Source organism: Pan troglodytes, chromosome 1 (assembly GCF_028858775.2).
Source record: "Pan troglodytes isolate AG18354 chromosome 1, NHGRI_mPanTro3-v2.0_pri, whole genome shotgun sequence".
NCBI classification, from domain to species: Eukaryota; Metazoa; Chordata; class Mammalia; order Primates; family Hominidae; genus Pan; species Pan troglodytes.
The window spans coordinates 203,683,036-203,700,824 of record NC_072398.2 but is presented as its reverse complement, the minus strand read 5'-3'; the positions used below and the strand labels follow the sequence as shown (position 1 = coordinate 203,700,824).

Sequence of the window (17,789 nt, the reverse complement as noted above, 5' to 3'; positions counted from 1 at the left end):
AGTCAGACAGACCTGGGGTCAAATCCTAGCAATCGCACTCAGTATTTGACTGAGGTAAGTCACTGCATCCCTGAACCTCAGAAGACAGAATGCACTTGGTCAGTGGCAGGTCCAACTCTGTGTAGCACTTTTTGACCTTGGCTGACCAGATTTTGCCAGGGCCAGCTGGTAGAAGTGGAGCGTCTAGCGCATTGGGTAGGATCCTAAGTGTTTAGGCATAGGCACAGTCAGAGAAGGTGTCCTAGCAGAAGGTGAACATAAGCTGGGCCTTCCAGAACAGACAGGATTTGGATGAGCAAGGAAAAGCAGAGTGTATTCCCCAGCTTGAGCAGAGTTTGCAAAGGCAGAAATAAACATGGCATGTGCAGGATAAAGAATTCTGTAGTTATAATTGACCCACATTTAGAAAACTGAGGAATAAGGTTGGAGAGAGATGTGAAATTGAGTCTTGAAAACCAGACTGAGGAGTTTGGTAAAAGTAAACTTGTGCTAAAAGTATTGAGGAATCTCTGCAATTTTTTTCAGCAGGAGAGTGATGTAAAATAATATTTTAGGAAGAGCAGCCTGGTGAAGATGGCTTAGAAAGACAAGGTGAACAGCAAAGAGGTGATAACAGATGTCTAGGCAAGAGGGGAGAGCATATAGGTGATGTCCCCCCTACCCACCACTCTCTGAGGATACCTGTGTATTGGCAGCACAAAGTTTCCCCGTCTGGAGCGGTGGGAGTTTGCTGCTGTTTGGTAGACTTTTTGGCATTACCTTTACTGCGTGGATGAGACTTTTAGGCTTGCCTTGGCCCATGGTATATCTAGATAGCTCTTAGATGATCTGCAGAGTCGCTTTTCTGTCACCTCCATACCTTGTTTCATGAAAGAAACTAGATTAGGTAGGAACGGAGCAGTGTTTAAGATGCAGTCTCAGAAAGCTTCCCCAGCTCTGCACTTACTAGCAGTGTCATCTCAGTCAGGTTACTCAACATCTTTGAACCTCAGTATTCTAATGATACCTAGGGATGGCGTTAGGAATTAATTAAGGGGCAATACTGGACATAAAGCACATTTTCACTAAGTGTTGGTAATCAGTAGTAGTATAATAGTAGCAATAATACTAACATCTGTAGAATATGTACAATAGTATCCACCTTAGGAGTTCTAGTAGAATAGAATGTGTGAGAAGCCTACTACAGGTACCTGGCACACTGTGGACACTCAAGAAATGGGAGTTGTTTTTGACATTCTTATTTAGAAACAGGTCCAAAGTCCCTCCCAATCCTCTTGCATAACAAGAACTTGTCTTTTCCCCTGCCTTCCTCTCAAGGACCCCAAGCCCCAATTCCCTAACTCTGTCCTCTCTCACAGCCAGTATGACCTTCGAGAGAACAGCAAACACTCGGAGGTGCTGATTGACCTGACAGAGTACTGTGGCCAGCTGGTGGAGGCCAAGTGCCTCACTGTCAACCCCCAGGACAACAACTGCCTGGCAGTTGGGGCCAGCGGGCCCTTCGTGAGGCTCTATGACATCCGCATGATCCACAACCACAGGTATGAATAGTTCAGCCTCCTGTCTCCTGTGAGTAAGTCCCCAGAGAACCTACTGCCCCTTTCCCTCACTGCCATTGCCATGCCCTCTTCTTCTATCACAGCTCACTGCAGCCTCAACCTCCCAGGCTCAAGCGATCCTCCCATCTCAGCCTCTCAAGTAGCTGAGACTACAGTCACACGCCACCTCGCTTGGCTAATTTTTTAATTTTTTTTATAGGGGTGGGGTCTTTCCTTGTTGCCCAGGCTGGTCTCAAACTCGAGCTAAAGCAATCTTCCCACCTCGACCTCCCAAAGTGCTGGGACTACAAGCATGAGCCACTGTGCCTGGCCCCTTCTTTTATTTATTTATTTATTGTTTTACTTTTTTTTTTTTTTTTTGAGACAGAGTCTTGCTCTGTCACCCGTGTTGGAGCGCAGTGGCACAATCTCAGCTCACTGCAACCTCTGCCTCCCGGGTTCAAGCTGTTGTCCTGCTTCAGCCTCCCGAGTAGCTGGGATTACAGGCACCTGCCACCACACCTGGCTAATTTTTGTATTATTAGTAGAGACGGGGCTTCACCATGTTGACCAGGCTAGTCTTGAACTCCTGACCTCAGGTGATCTGCCCGCCTCGGCCTCCCAAAGTGTTGGGATTACAGACGTCAGCCACCACACCCAGCCTGGCCCCTTCTTCTTTATGAAATGGACTTTCTTCAATTTCGTGATTTTTTAAAAAACTTAATCCTCGCTTATGTTGGAAAATATGAAAAGTATAAATTAGGCCGGGCGTGGTGGCTCACGCCTGTAATCCCAGCACTTTGGGAGGCCGAGGCGGGCGGATCACGAGGTCAGGAGATCGAGACCATCCTGGCTAACACGGTGAAACCCCGTCTCTACTAAAAATACAAAAAATTAGCCGGGCGTGGTGGCGGGTGCCTGTAGTCCCAGCTACTGGGGAGGCTGAGGCAGGAGAATGGCGTCAACCTGGGAAGCGGAGCTTGCAGTGAGCAGAGATCCTGCCACTGCACTCCAGCCTGGGTGGCAGAGTGAGACTCAGTCTCAATTAAAAAAAAAAAAAAAAAAAAGAAAAGTATAAATTACCCATAATCTCTTACATAAATTCCTTATGATTTCCTTATATTTATTTATTCTTATAATTTCTTATATAAATCTCTTATAGTATCTTTCTCAAAGAAATCACGGTATATAATATTTCCTGCTAGTTCTTATAACACTCAGAACCCCCACAGCACTCTCAGACCTGAGTTGCCTCTCCAGCCTGGGCTTTCCATGATTCTTGGGATGGATGCAGGAATGTCGCCTGTTTATTTTCATTCATGGGCTTGGTGACCACTGCTGCCCCTCACACACTGCATGGCTTGGAGCGGGTCTTGAACCTTAGCTTGCTTGTTTGTAAAATGGGAAAAATAAGATGGTCATGAAGACCCAGACAGCTTATAGGACCTACCTGGTAAAGCACTGTAATGTATATGTCTGTAATTGTCTAGTTGGTGGGCCTTTGGGGTTGCTTAGGTAAGGAAGAAAAATACCTCCTGTATGTCTCAGATACAAATGTAAGTTTTCGTCTAGTGAGTGTGGTCTGGTCTAGCCAGGGGCAGTGCTGTGACTTTAACCTATATGATTTTCCTTCCCACCAGAAAGAGCATGAAGCAGAGCCCTTCAGCGGGTGTGCACACCTTCTGTGACCGGCAGAAACCCCTTCCGGATGGTGCAGCCCAGTATTACGTAGCAGGTAGCGCTCAGCACAGCTCTGGCCCCAAACTCTCAGCTAGATGCTGACTCTTTTGGGGGCAGTCCAGGGAGACAGCATGGCATGGTGGTCAAGAGCAAGGGTTTTAGAGTCAGACCTGAGTTTTAATCCCAACTCTGCCATTGACAAGCTATGTCACCTTCAGCAAATTACAGAAAAGAAACTCATCAAGGTTAAGTAAAATGGGGTTATAATGACTAAATGAGATAAAATATATAAAGCAGCTAGCCCAGTGCATATAGTAAGGGCTCAACACTTGTAGCTGCTTTTATGCTAAAGTTGATTGGTATAATTTTTGATATGACTGACTTCACACAATCTCATGCCCCTTTGAAGGGGACTGGGACCCTAGTATGACTGGGCTATTCCCTGCAGGTCACCTGCCAGTGAAGCTTCCTGACTACAACAACCGTTTGAGAGTGCTGGTTGCCACCTATGTGACCTTCAGCCCCAATGGCACAGAGCTACTAGTCAACATGGGGGGGGAACAGGTATGTACAGCATAAGGTGGCTCTGCCCCATCACCATTCCATGCCCAGCAGCCAGGGGCATGTACCTTATGTTCACTGCTGAGGCAGACAAGACACAACAGCCTTATGGTAAATGATGTTACATTGAAATGTGGGGGTGATGTGGCATCATTGGAGTTCCCAGAGAGATGTCCTAGCTCAGTCTTTTTATTTCATTTTTTCTTAATGAACTAGATAGAAATATGATAGTATGGCATTTTGGTTAAGAATATAGGCTTTGGAATGGACAGACTTCTGTTCAAATGCTGGCCTGCTGTTCAGCAGCTGTTTACTGTGACTTTGAGCAAATCTCTTTATTTTTCTGAGCCTCAGTTTCCTTGTCTGCTATTTTCCTAGGAGGAAATCCCTGGGGCTCAGAGCATGCAGCTCAGAGCAAGCTGTGGGTTAGTGCCAGCTTTGGGAAGTGTTCTTTGATAATGGCAGGTTGCTAAACCTTCTGTTTGTGTGCTCTCAGGATATTTAGTAAGCCTTGCATACATTTATTTACTCTACCAACACTGAGCACTTACTCTGGGACTCGCATTATTATAAATATAATAGAGACAAGTGGGAAATATGATCCATCCCCAGGCTGATGGGAGACATGACAAACGAAACAGTTAATGACATTACAAGGCAAGGCCCAAATATATACAAATGAAACGGGATGCAGAATAGGTGAGGATAAGCCAGACATTCCTGGACCTGTCCAAGGAATCATGAAGAGCTCAGGAGTAGTGCTGGGGTAAACATTTGGCTTTGTGACCTTTGAGGACTTCTTCATCTTTTTAAACATGTGACGTGTTTTTTTTTTTTTTTTGAGTTGGAGTTTCGCTCTTGTTGCCCAGGCTGGAGGGCAATGGTGCGATCTCGGCTCACTGCAACCTCCGCTCTGCCTCCTGGATTTAAGCAATTCTCCTGCCTCAGCCTTCCAAGTAGCTGGGATTACAGGCACATGCCACGCCTGGCTAATTTTGTATTTTTAGTAGAGATGGGGTTTCACGATGTTGGTCAGGCTAGTCTCGAACTCCTGACCTCAGGTGATCCGCCCACCTCACCCTCCCAAATGCTGGGATTACAGGCATTAACCACTGCACCTGACCTTCTATTTTGTTTGTTTGTTTGTTTTGAGGCAGGGTCTCATTCTGTCACCCAGGCTGGAGTGCAGTGGTACAATCTCAGGTCACTGCAGCCTCGACATCCCAGGCTCAAGTGATTCCCCCACCTCAGCCTCCTGAGTAGCTGGGACCACAGGCACACGCCACCACACCTGGCTAGTTTTTGTATTTCTTGTAAAGACGGGGTTTTGCCATGTTGCCCAAGCTGGTCTCAAACTCCTGGGCTCAAGCAACCATCCTCCTGCCTCAGCCTCCTAAAGTGCTAGGATTACAGGCTACGCCACCATGCCCAGCCAAATGTGATTCTAATTAATGATAGTATTTCAAGCAGGACTTTGGGTAGATCAGATAGCCCACCCTGAATGCTAGAGCTAGGAAGATTTTCCAGCCTGAGGTTTGCTGGAAGTACCTCTTAGGATAGCTTGATGGTTCTATGCTCAACACTCACTGTGTTCCAAGACTCTAGTTCTTGAGAAACCAAGACCTGCTTACTGGTTCAACCACATCCTTACCTCACAGCTTCCATCTCTTTTTTTGCCCCCCTCAACTCTAGGTCTATTTGTTTGACTTGACTTACAAGCAGCGGCCGTACACCTTCCTCTTGCCTAGAAAATGCCACTCCTCGGGGGGTAAGTTCTCCCTTAGGGTATCTCTACTGCAGCGGTGTAGGGGAGCTTAAGTGCATGCTACACCTGCTGAGAAGCCTGCCCTTTACTCTGGACTGTGATCCTCCAAAAATAGCAGATCTCTGAAATAACCCCACCTATGCAGTAAGAAAGAGGATGACAATAGAGCAGAGATCTCTTCAAGAGCTTTGCATCACTGCCCTTTTTGCTTCCCTCTGAAAAGACAGGTTCCTTCCATGGCTTGGCTCTTGAGAACCTGAAGTAGTTCCCCTCTCCTTTGTATCCTGGCCCAGTCTTCTCATTGATTTCTTCCTGGGGCCTACAGTTGATTTAGGCACCTCCTCACTCCATTCCCACCCCAGCCCCAGCCCTAGCCCCAGCCCTAGCCCCAGCCCCAGCCCTAGCCCCAGCCCCAGCCCCAGCCCCAGCTGAGTAATGCCACGGTGAAGTTGTGTCCCTCGCCAGCCAGCAGAGGGCGCACGGGCTTTTCTTTATGTCAGAACTTGCTTTCTGGGAGTGGATCTTACTCTGGGAGAACAGTCCCACGATGGAACCATCAGACCCCGTGATGGAAGCTAGAGGGCTGCCAGGAAGAAATGGGTCCTCTTCCTGAGTTGTTGCTGTCACTTTCTCACTATCTCCTGCCAGAAGTCCAGAATGGCAAGATGTCCACCAACGGTGTGTCCAACGGTGTGTCCAATGGCCTGCACCTTCATAGCAATGGCTTCCGGCTGCCGGAGAGTAGGGGACATGTCAGGTGAGGCCAGCTGGCTTGTCCAGCCCTCCAAGCCCCAGTTACACTATATGGACTGGAGGGAGGGACATAACCTGTAAATCTTCCTCCTGACCCACACCCACTCATGCATCCCAGAGAGTGAGGACCAAGGCAAAGAGCCTTCTTGGAGGGTGCCTAGTGTTTCCAGTGCCCCTCTGCCTGGCAGAACACTAGTCATGGTCAGACTGTAGCTCTAGCCTGTTGGTACCAGTAACTGGGGTCAGGACTCAGGAGCTAGCTGCCTCTTAGCACTGAGCTGTCTCCAAAAAGGGGCTGCATACAAATGGGCCTCCGCATTATATTATTCCCCATCCTATAGCATATCCTTGCCTCTTTTCTCTGCCAGCCTCTGTGCTGGGCTTTGGATACAGAGGCGCTCAAATTCCCTAGCCTTGAGAGAAAGAGTTCTCTAGACAGCGATCCACAGGAGGGACTCGGGTGGTCATAAGATTCAGCTCAGCATGGAGGCAGGTGGTATCAGCTACTACCATGCCCAGGAGTTGAAGTACAGCTTCATTTCTGCCCTTCTTCTTTTCACTGGCTGAGAGTATTTGGAATGGTATTTGGAATGGAATTCCAAATGGTATTCCCTATCACAGTAATAGGTAATATCTCAGACCAGGGTAGTGGTCCCCTCTTCCGGATAGCAGTCAGATCCCAGGGGCCAAGAAAATCTGGGTGGCCCTCAGGCCATGTTACAGACTCCCTGAGGGGCTGCTCTGACCTTCTTTGACTGTTCTGACTTGGCTCTATTTCCCCTGCAGCCCCCAAGTAGAGCTACCACCATACCTGGAGCGTGTGAAACAGCAAGCCAATGAGGCTTTTGCCTGCCAGCAGTGGACCCAAGCCATTCAGCTTTACAGCAAGGCTGTGCAGAGGGCCCCTCACAATGCCATGCTTTATGGAAACCGAGCAGCAGCCTACATGAAGCGCAAGTGGTGAGTGGCCACTGCAGAGGGGATCTGGGTCAGGATGAGGGAGAAAGCAGCTGGACCAAAAGGCAGGGGCCTGATGGAGCCAAGTTGCCAAGGCATCCAGGGAAAGTGGCAAGAACATATTGCTGCCTCTTAGGGCTTCTTGGCCTCTCCTTCCCACCTCCAGGCTAATGGTGGGCAGGCATCTGACCCATTAATCAGGAAGTCTCAAGCACTAAGGAAGCTCACAGTTACGTGGAACATGTTCAAAACTAGTTTCTACATGGCATATTATTATAAAGTGCTGTGGCCCCTGGGGAAGTATGAGTTGAGGACTGTTAGTCCCAACTGTTGGAGAATTGGACTTTGAAGAGCAGTGGAATCTTGCTAAGTGGAAATGAGGGGTTTGGTGAATTCAGTTGGTATGTGTCTAAAATATTCTGCAGTCCCTTGCCCCTCTAAGGCTTGCTTTCTGTGTTCTTAGACCCTTTGGACTGAGTACAAACCATATCCCAGAGATCCAAAGCTGGCTATGGGTCACGCTAGGGTATGGTGGCTGGTAATAAAGAAGTAGACCATATCTGAAAGAACTCCTCATCTTTGGAGACCATCAGGGCCCCCAGCCCTACTGCCTGCAGCACCAGCAGGCAAGCAGACATGCAGACCCCGCCCCCCCATCCCCCAGCCAGGGCCAGGACTAGAGATGGATAGAGCTGGGCCCACAGCCATTTCTGCTCCGTCTGGCATCCGTCGGCTCTGCCCAGACAGACAGGCCAGCTGGTGTGCCATCGTCTGGCTGCAACTCGGCAGGCCAGAGAGGGAAACTTAAGAAACCCACCCAAGTCAGCAGGATGGTAATGCTAGGTGGGGGTGGGGAAGATGCTGTCCCCCGGCCTTAGCTAAGGCATCAGGAGTTGGCCAAGGGCTCAGGTGGTAGCCAAACCCAGGAGATGACTGTTTTGGGTGAATCGTGAGTTGATTCACCTCTCTGTCCAACAAACAGTTGGGTAGAACTCAGTGGTCCTCATCCAGGCTGTAGGCTAAGAGCTCAGCTTCACTCCTGCATTCTTGCTAAGAGAGGTTGGTGATTTCCTAATCCATATGTGCCCTCAGCATGTTCTCTGAGCTCCTACTATGTGCTAGGTACTAGGAACACAAAGTTCTATCACTCTGAGTTCCTGTGCTCCAGAGGAGCCTCTCCAGACAGTGGGTAAAGTGGTGGACATAGTTCAGCATTAAAGAGATAGGAAGCAGTGAGTCTTGTGAATGGTCAGGTAAAGGGCTGTGGGCATCAAGAAAAGTTGGGTCGCTTTAGCTGGGGAGCAGGGAAGCATCAGAAAGACATGGCGTCTGAATGGGCTTTAAGTGTAGGCAGGCTTAGACAGGAGATGAAGGAGAGGAGGGGCCTGTGGGGGAAGGACATTCCAGGGAGATGAAATGGTGTGAACAAAGGCGTGGGGGTGGGGGACTGACTGAAGAGCTTGTTTGCAGAACAGCAAATCCATTTGGCTGGAGCAGAGGGTTCGGAAAGGGACTGGCAGGAGATGAGTCTGTGAGGTAGCCTGGGGCCGGCCTAGGGAGAGCTTGGAATGCAGAGCGGTGACGTTGGCCTCGATTCAGTGCATGATGGGCAGCTACTGGAGAGTTCTGAGCAGGAGAGGGATGTGCCGAGGGCTGTCCTTTCAGGGAGATTGATCTGGCAGTGAGTCTAGGAAGGGTGAGCCCTGGGGCCAGCCTGCTCTCTACCCCCATCCCCACATGCCTGCCAGTGACCCCTAGAATGTCACATTCTGTCCTGGGCCAGTCTCCCCAGGGCTGCCATCTGCTCCTGGATGCAGTGGGAGCTGTCACCCTCTGGCTCCTGGCTGGTCTCTGGTCTGGCTCTCCCCAGGAGCTCAGAGGGGCACCTTGCAGGCAGTAATTGGGTTTCCAAACAGTGCCTGCTCCTTCGTCACAGCCACTCATCCTGACGCAGGCCACACCATTGAAGCAGCTCTGTTTCCTGCCTGCCCCCACATGGGCTGAGCTGCTGGTTCCTGGTCTGAGCGTGGCTGCTCCGAGGACTGGGTGCTCCCTCTTAGTGCTGCAGAAGGAGGCTCAGGAAGAACCTTCCCATGTCAGGCCTGCCTTAGCCATGCCGGATTGTTGTGAGCTGTGCCCTTGGAGAAGGGGCCATTAACTCTAAGGGGTGCCTCTTACTGCTGCTTGGCACAGTTGGGTCCTAGGCCTACTCCAGCCCAGCTGAAAAAAAAAAAAAATGGCTTCTGAAGAAGCAGTTCCTGTGGCCTGTCTGGCTCTCCAGACAAGAGGCAAGGACAGGTCTGTGGGTGCTGGGGGAGTATGCTTCCTATATTCTGGCACAGGGTGGGAAAAGGAGGGGCTTCTCTGACCTCCTTTCACTTCCTCTTTCCCCGCTTCCCCATCAAAAGCACTCCCACTTCCCTTCATCCATGCTTCAGGAGGTTGGAGAAGTGAGTGGGGACGATTTGGAGCTCCTGGTGTGCACAACCCCCCTTACCATCAGCTTCCAGAGAGCTGACTCTGCCAGACTGTCAGGCCCCATCCTCCAGCCCCAGGAGGTAGAGGCCACAGCTGCTGTGGATCAGTCAGCCAGGACGGGGGGGGGTCTGGCTGAGGGCTTGCTGCCTGCTGGTCAGACCCTACGTCCCCAGCCTGACACTTCTGGCTTCCCCAGACCACAGAACTGTCCTTGAGGGCCCCCTGCCTTGGATGTGGCTTTGAAGGCCAGCCGGGGGTGATTTGAGAAGGTGGATGGGGGAAGAGAGAAGGAGGGCTTGGGGAGCCTGTGGTGGGCAAGATGCCAGGCCTTCTGCTGCAGAGCTGCGGGTGCCTGGGGTGAGCCAGTGTGCAGTTGCACTCTGTGCCCAGCAGAGGGCAGCCTGACACCAGCTTTTGCCACCCTCAAGACCTCAGGGTTTCCTGGCTTGCTCCTTAACCATACTCTGTCTCCTGATGGGGGAGGCCTGGGCTGAGCCAGGATTCTCTTCGTCCTCAAGTCCCCTTGCCATGAGATCTGTCAGTGGTGGGCTGGGGTGGCCACAGGAAGCAGAGGAGACTGAATGGGGACCCCTTGCTTGCCACGTGGCTCCACCTCCAAGCCACTCTTCCCTGCCTTCCCAGGGATGGTGACCACTATGATGCCCTGAGGGACTGCCTCAAGGCCATCTCCCTAAACCCATGCCACCTGAAGGCACACTTTCGCCTGGCCCGCTGCCTCTTTGAGCTCAAGTATGTGGCTGAAGCCCTGGAGTGCCTGGACGACTTCAAAGGGAAATTTCCGGAGCAGGCCCACAGCAGCGCTTGTGATGCATTGGGCCGCGACATCACAGCTGCCCTCTTCTCTAAAAATGATGGTGGTGAGTGGGCACTGAGGAGGGGGTGCTGTTACTCTTTCTCTTTGAGATGCTGCATGACATTCTGGAGAGGTCATGGTTCTGGGATTGGAGAGGCCTGGGTTCAGATGTTGATTCAGAAACCATGCAACTTTGGGGCAGTTACTTGGTCTCTCTCTCAGAGTGTTTCCTGGTCTGAAAAGGAGGCATGCCAGCACCTCCCACTGAGCGTTTCTATTGAGGATCAGCATGTTTAAATGGCATGTTTAAAGCACCTGGGGGAGTGCCTGGTGCCCAGGATAGGAGGAAGCTGAGCTCAGTCAGGCTCCCGCTAGGCATTCACACCTGCTTAGACAGGGCCCTGGTGGTTCCACTTGGGCATCTGAGAGGCAGAAGCTGGTCATCGTGTTTGTTCCGAGTGTACAAGTGCAGCAGAGACAATAGCGCAGAGCAGTAGAAATGCCTCAGGCTTGGAATGTGGGGCCTCGGTTCCAAATGCAGCTCCACCACGTGACTGTGTGGCCTTGAAGAAAGCACAGCCTCTCTACCTACCTGCACAAAGAGCACGAAGCCCTGCCCAGCTCCCCTCAGTGTGCTGGAGAATGAACTGGGCCATTGGAGTGTGGTCTGTAAACGTGAACGGTGAGCTCATAGGAGGCAGACATGGATCTTCACCTCTCTCCTTTGCAGTTTACCAACCACGTGATAAATTAATTTGTTTAATGAATAGTTATCAGACACCTGCCATGTGCCAGGCACTGTGCTGGGTCCTGGGAATAGAGCTGTGACTAAGTCACGTGGAATTTCTGTGTTTATGGCATTTACAGTCTAGTGAAGGAACCAAGTGATAAAGGAGAAACAAAAAAGTATGACAAGTGCCATGGGGACCTGAATGGTGTGCATGCTGGGAGGGGGTGGGCTTGATGGCATTCTGGGGTTCTTCAGGAAGAAACATTTAAACTAAGATCTAAAGGATCCAAAGGAAGCATTAACTAGATACAAAATATAGCTGTGTGGCCTAGCGCGGTGGCTCACGCTTATAATCCCAGCACTTTGGGAGGCTGATGTGGGAAAATAGCTTGAGCCCAGGAGTTCAATATCAGCTAGGACAACATAGCAAGATCCCATCTCAACAAAAGAAAAATTAAAAAAAAATTAGCCAGGGGTGGTGGCACACACCTGTAGTCCCAGCTCCTCGGGCAGCTGAAGCAGGAGGATCACTTGAGCCCAGGAGGTCAAGGCTACAGTGAGCCATGATCACACCACTGCACTCCAGCCTGGGTGACAGAGCAAAATCCTGTCTCAAACAACAACAACAACAAAATGTAGCTGTGGGAGATGCAGAGCTCCTGGCATATGAACCAGCATGCTCCAAGGCCCTGAAGCAGGTATGAGTGAGTCACTTTTAAGGAACTGAGAAAACTTGTGTGACTTTACCTGTCACTTAACTGATCAGTGACTCTCATTTGGGACCCTAATAACTTGTCTTCCAGAGGGTAAGGGCATGGTCCTTACTGCCCTAAGTGCCATGAATCTGTTTATAAAAGTCACCCAGGCTGGGCTCGGTGGCTCATGCCTGTAATCCCAGCACTTTGGGAGGCCAAGGCAGGTGGATCACCTGAGGTCAGGAGTTTGAGACCAGCCTGGCCAATGTGGCGAAACCCCGTCTCCACTAAAAATACAAAAATTAGCTGGGCGTGGTGGCACGTGCCTGGTAGTCCCAGTTACTCAGGAGGCTGAGGCAGGAGAATCGCTTGAACCTTGGAGGTGGAGGTTGCAGTGAGCCGAGATCACGCCACTGCACTCCAGCCTGCGTGACCATCTCAAAAAAAAAAAAAAAAGTCATCCATTCTCTCTTTGCTAGTGCCTCACTCTACCCTCCCCTGCCTCTTACCTCCACAGAAACAGACTTTGAGTCTCTGCATCTTTGGGGCTTTCAGGCCCTCATTTAGGGACCTGAACCAGGGCCCTCCTGGCATCAAAGGTCTCCTCTTGAACATCCTCAGGGGCTAGATCCAAAGATGCATCTTCCTCACAACCTTTCCCCAGTTTTCCAGGATAAGGGTGGAGGCAGGTAGCTCTATGTTGTCAGACTTTGGCCTGAAAACAGAGCCATAGGTGGGGGAAAATAGGGAAGGAGAGAAAGGAACAAGGCGCTTACCTTTTCTGGATCTCTGCCCCCAGAGGAGAAGAAGGGACCTGGTGGCGGCGCCCCAGTCCGCCTCCGCAGCACGAGCCGCAAGGACTCCATCTCAGAGGATGAAATGGTGCTGCGGGAGCGAAGCTACGACTATCAGTTCCGCTACTGCGGCCACTGCAACACCACCACGGATATCAAAGAGGCCAATTTCTTTGGCAGGTCCGAGGCCCTGAAGAGGAGGGTGCAGCCCAGTTGGCAGCGGGAGGTTGAGTGGGGAGTGTTGGGGCATAATGGTTTCAGAGAAGAATCTCAAATCCCTGCTCTGCCTCTGTACCCTTGGGCAAATGGCTTCACCTTTGTCAGCCTCTAAAGTTTTTTAATCTGTGAAATGACCAACCTGCCATGCCCATTTATGAGGCCATAACAAGGACTAATAAGATAACCCAAGTAGAGCCTCCAGCGCAGTGCCTGAACTACTCCTTCATCCCCCACCTCCTTCTCCCTCTGTCTGCATGTGCCAGAGCTTGGTTTCTTTATCTGCATTCAAGGAACCTCCCTCTGCTTGAGAGTATGAGGCAGCAGCCCTCCAAGGCTGGGAATCTTGGCACATCTCTTTTGTGCTCAAAACTGTGCCCTGTGTACTAAGGGACAAACTCTGTGTTTCAGACACCATCATCCCCACCCCTCATTTGTAGATGTACTTTCTTTGGGTAGGTGAGACACATGAACATGAATCAAGAATCTCTCCATAGGCCAGGCACAGTGACTCATGCCTGTAATCCCAGCACTTGGGGAGGCTGAAGCAGGAGGATCGCTTGAGCCCAGGAGTTTGAGACCAGCCTGGACAGCATAGACCCCCATCTCTACAAAAAATGTTTTAAATTACCTGGGTGTGGTGACATGCACCTGTAGTCCCAGCTATTCAGGAGGTTGACATTGGAGGACCAGTTAAGGCCACAGTGAGCCATGATCATGCCACTGTACTCCAGCTTGGGTGACAGAATGAGACCCTGTCTCTAAGAAAAAAAAAAAATCCATCAAGATGCCCTCTAAATGTCAGTGGTGTGTGAGGGGCACGGGGAGTCTGGATGCCAGAAGCCTGGAACTGCTCAGGGGAGGCTTAAAACAGGGTATTTTAGAGACCCAAGAGATGATGTAAGATGATCCTGGCCCAAGGAGATAATAATGAACTATAGGGGAGACTGTCTTGGAGAAATCCAGGTAGTCGCTGGCCCTAGGTTTAAGAGAACAGTGACCAGGGCTATATACCTGGAGGAATTCTGGGTCAAGTGCACACCCCAGCGTGTGGGGGACTGAGTGGCTGCAGACTTCCTTGCTCCCCCTTTACCTAGGCCATGCAGCCTCTACTTGAGGCTGTAGGGCAGTACCCCACCTGACCTCCCTGCCCTTTGCCCCCCCGCCAGCAACGCTCAGTATATCGTCAGTGGCTCTGACGATGGCTCCTTCTTCATCTGGGAAAAGGAGACCACCAACCTGGTCCGTGTGCTCCAAGGGGATGAGTCCATTGTCAACTGCCTGCAGCCACACCCCAGCTACTGCTTCCTGGCCACCAGTGGCATCGATCCTGTTGTGCGGCTCTGGAACCCCCGACCAGAGGTGAGGGTGCAGAGCCAAGCAGAGAGGAGGGCAGGGACTCTGTGGAAGGCTCCAGTGGAGCCTGCTAGCGCAGGGAAGAGAAATGAGCCACCCAGAGGCTAGAAGCTGCTAAGTAAGCCTTACCCCGGGTCCCAAGGCTGTGTTCTCAGATTCCAGAAGCTCCAAATGCAGCAGCAATTCTCCAGAAGCTGTGCAGAGGCCCTGGTCACAAGGGAACTATGCAGGCTTTGGCATCTGGTAGGCCTAAGTTTGAATCCAGTCTCCTCACTCGCTGCCTGAGAGACTTCACCATCTCTGACCCAGGCTTTTAATCATCTGTACATTGGGAATGGGAATGACAGCACCACCTTGAAAGGTTGTGGTGAGGAGTAAAGAAGAGATGCCTGTGAAGTGTCCAGCCCACAAGGACACTTAGGACAGTGGAGTCCCCTCCACTCCCAGGGTGGGTAGCCAGGGAAGCTGGCTTGGTGCCTCCCCTTCCCCTCTGCCCTACTGCTTCCCTCTTCCCAGCTGGCAAAACAAAAGTCAAGTGGTATGTCTGATTCCCAAGATAATTTGCTGTGACTTTTAAAGAGAGGACCCCTATAGGCTTCCCCATTGAGAGGAGAGGAGAAAGAAAGATGAAGCAAGAGTTGTGGCAACAAAACAGAATGGGGTGGGGAAGTTGTATCTGCCCCTTGTCCCAGGTATCCCAGTATGTGTGTCCAACATATCTTGGTGTGTACTGTCCCCCACATATATCCCAGCATGTTATGACCTGCCTGTATATCCTGAGGTGGCGTATCCCCCATATATATTCCAGCGTGAGCACCCCCAACAATATGTAGCCAAGGTTGTGTGTTCCCCTCCACCATATACACCTCCTGGCATGTACGTGTACCTCCCCCTATAGATAGTTTAGCTGTGTATTTCCCTCCCCCTCCCCTATACGTGTACCCTGGTGCCTCTCCCTCCCTGAGCCCCACGTGTGTCACCCCTTTCTCCACCACAGAGTGAAGACCTCACAGGCCGAGTCGTGGAAGATATGGAGGGTGCTTCACAGGCCAACCAGCGGCGCATGAATGCAGACCCGTTGGAGGTGATGCTGCTCAACATGGGCTACCGGATCACGGGCCTGAGCAGTGGGGGTGCCGGGGCCTCTGATGATGAGGACAGCTCTGAGGGCCAGGTGCAGTGCCGGCCCAGCTAGACCCTCCAGCCCTGGTCCCCAGCCCCTGCTACTGGCTGGACCCTCTGCCCTGGGCAGGAGGTCAGGGGATTCTGTTTTGGTTTGTCTTCCCCACCACCCTTTTTTTTCATTTCCCCTGTTTTGTTTGTTAGTTTGGCGTTAGGGGTGGAGGTTGCTACAACTTGCTGGCTTTCGGACTCTGGGCTGATTGTCCCCTGACTATCCCCAGCCCTGAAAAAAAGAGCAGGAGGGGACACCCCTCCATATGCACCCCCCATCTCCTGCTTTCATGTCCCTGGAGGGCTCTGGCCTGCCTCAAAACCCTTCTGCCTCAGGTGGGGAGGAACAAGCTGAACTGACTTCAGGGACTGTCCTGCCCTTTAGCTGGCAGCAGGAGGAGGAGTGGGATTCCCAATTGGTAAGGGCTCGCCTTGGCCTGTTGCCACTCTTGCTCCCTAGCCTGCAAGGCTAGCTCCCCTGTGGTCTTCAGGAAAGGTTTTGAAAAAGGATGGGTCCCACCCTCCCTCCAGAGCCACCAGTGTTAGAGCGGAACCCAAAGGAAGGATGGGAGCCCTGGAGTGGGCAAGACCAGGCCACCTGCTGAGGTCGCTGTGGAGCACCCTCGCTCCTCTCCTGGCTACTAGCTCTGGCCCTGCACCTACTCTCACTGGCCACCTCTGGAGGCTCTGCCTTTCCCAAGGGCCCTGGCAGAGGGTGGGGCACTGCACCTTACCCCACCCATCCATGCCAGCACTTCTGCACTACGGCCGTTCTCCTCTTGGGCGCTCCTCAGCCTCACTGTGACCTTTCTGCCAGAGCTCCCAGCCAGGCCTACTCTGCTGAGGTGGCGCTTCCTGCTAAGGGCCCTTCTCTGCCCTTTCTGCCCTCCTTCCCATCCCACATGCTGAGCCGCCACAAAGACCAAAGAAGTGATGGCTTTTCTCTGTCCCCTGCTGCTCTGAGGGGAGAGGGGTGGGTCTCCTGAGCCACTCAGATGGGAAAGTCCCTTACTCGGCCCCTCCCTCCCCAGCAGCCCCAAGCTTTACACTGGATGCAGCGATCAACCCACCACTCACCAGGCCTCTCCTCCCCTCTGCCCCCGGCTCTTAGCTCCAGCTGCTCCAGGTAGTTGGTTCATCCTTCCCCCTCTCTCCCTCCCTGCTTCCCCTCAGTGCTTACTTGGCTCCAGCCCTCCAGCTGCAGCCCCTGGGGAAAAGCAGCCTCCCTTCTCCTCTCCCTCCACTCCCTCGCTCCCTCCCTCAGCCCCTGTCTCTGCCAGGTGCCTCCTCTCAGTCAGGCTTCAGAGCAGCCCTGGAGACAGGAGGGCCATGTTAAAAGCTTTTTCACAGTTTTAAGAAGACAAGAGGAGGGTGAGGATAGTGGTGGGGGGTCTGGCACCATCTCATTGCTTTAATCCCAGCAACACAGGTGGCAGCTTCTCCCCCTTCCTTCCCACCCCAGTCCCTCTTCCCACCCCTCTCTTCTAGCTTGGTAATGAAGTATATTTATTGGTGAAGGAAACAGCTGCTGCTGCTTCTCCTGCTGCTGGGACCTGCTTCCCTGTCTCTTCTCCGTGACCTTTCTCTAGCCAGGGAGAAGGGAGAGCAGGAGTATTGGGGCTGGGCCCTGGGGCCCAAGGACCAGCTGGGTCCCCTTTGCTTTCTTGTGTTCCAGCCACCTGCCATTTCCTCCCTGCCTCCCACCCTCCCTCCCTGCCCCCTGTCCTGCTTCCCACCCCCTGCCTGCCCAGCCTGGGCCCTGCAGTGTGGAGAGACACATAAGCCTTACTGTCCTCTGGGGGCAGGAGCCGAGCCTTTTTGTTGCTCCGCTCCCAGGAGAGTGAGGGTGACGCAATTGATTAAAACCATTTTGTTCTAGGTGTGGCTGGTGGCATTTGTGGGGTGCAGATGGGTCTTGGAACCAAAGTGAGGGCACCTGGTCCCTCACCTCTGTAGCTCTATGACTTAGTAACCACACCTCTACTGGACAGAATGAGGCCTGCCTTGAAGGGTCACCGTGAGCAGCGGCCACCCAGCCCAGCAGGGCTGAGTGCAGAGCCCAGCTCTCATGGCTGTGATTTGTAATCATCAGCCTTCACTCTCTGGCTGTTTTCTCATCAGTAAAATAAGGGACTTGGAATCTTAGTGGTTTTTCAAACCATTTTACATTGTGACCCAATATACACATGATTACTTGTAGATATGTGTGTGTGTATATATATATATAAAGAAAATGAACAAAAGTTTTACACAATAATATTTACCCTTGCTACATGCAG

General features: G+C 51.8%; 1 protein-coding gene across 4 annotated transcripts in view; it reads left to right on the top strand.

Moving 5' to 3' along the window:
- WDTC1 (WD and tetratricopeptide repeats 1) overlaps positions 1-17,388 on the top strand; it is a 73,501-nt gene extending 56,113 nt beyond the window's left edge. For 2 of the 4 annotated variants that reach the window (XM_024357242.3, XM_063783961.1), the window contains 10 exons: positions 1,359-1,541; positions 3,179-3,273; positions 3,667-3,782; positions 5,472-5,547; positions 6,196-6,301; positions 7,084-7,257; positions 10,375-10,610; positions 12,771-12,945; positions 14,151-14,343; positions 15,335-17,388. In XM_024357242.3, coding sequence (XP_024213010.1) covers positions 1,359-1,541; positions 3,179-3,273; positions 3,667-3,782; positions 5,472-5,547; positions 6,196-6,301; positions 7,084-7,257; positions 10,375-10,610; positions 12,771-12,945; positions 14,151-14,343; positions 15,335-15,532 — 1,552 coding nt within the window. In that variant the 3' untranslated portion in view covers positions 15,533-17,388. Of the gene's footprint in view, positions 1-1,358; positions 1,542-3,178; positions 3,274-3,666; positions 3,783-5,471; positions 5,548-6,192; positions 6,302-7,083; positions 7,258-10,374; positions 10,611-12,770; positions 12,946-14,150; positions 14,344-15,334 lie in introns of all 4 variants that reach the window. The other 2 variants (XM_016957114.3, XM_063783959.1) reach the window with 1 other exon arrangement.
- Positions 17,389-17,789: the final 401 nt, after the last annotated feature.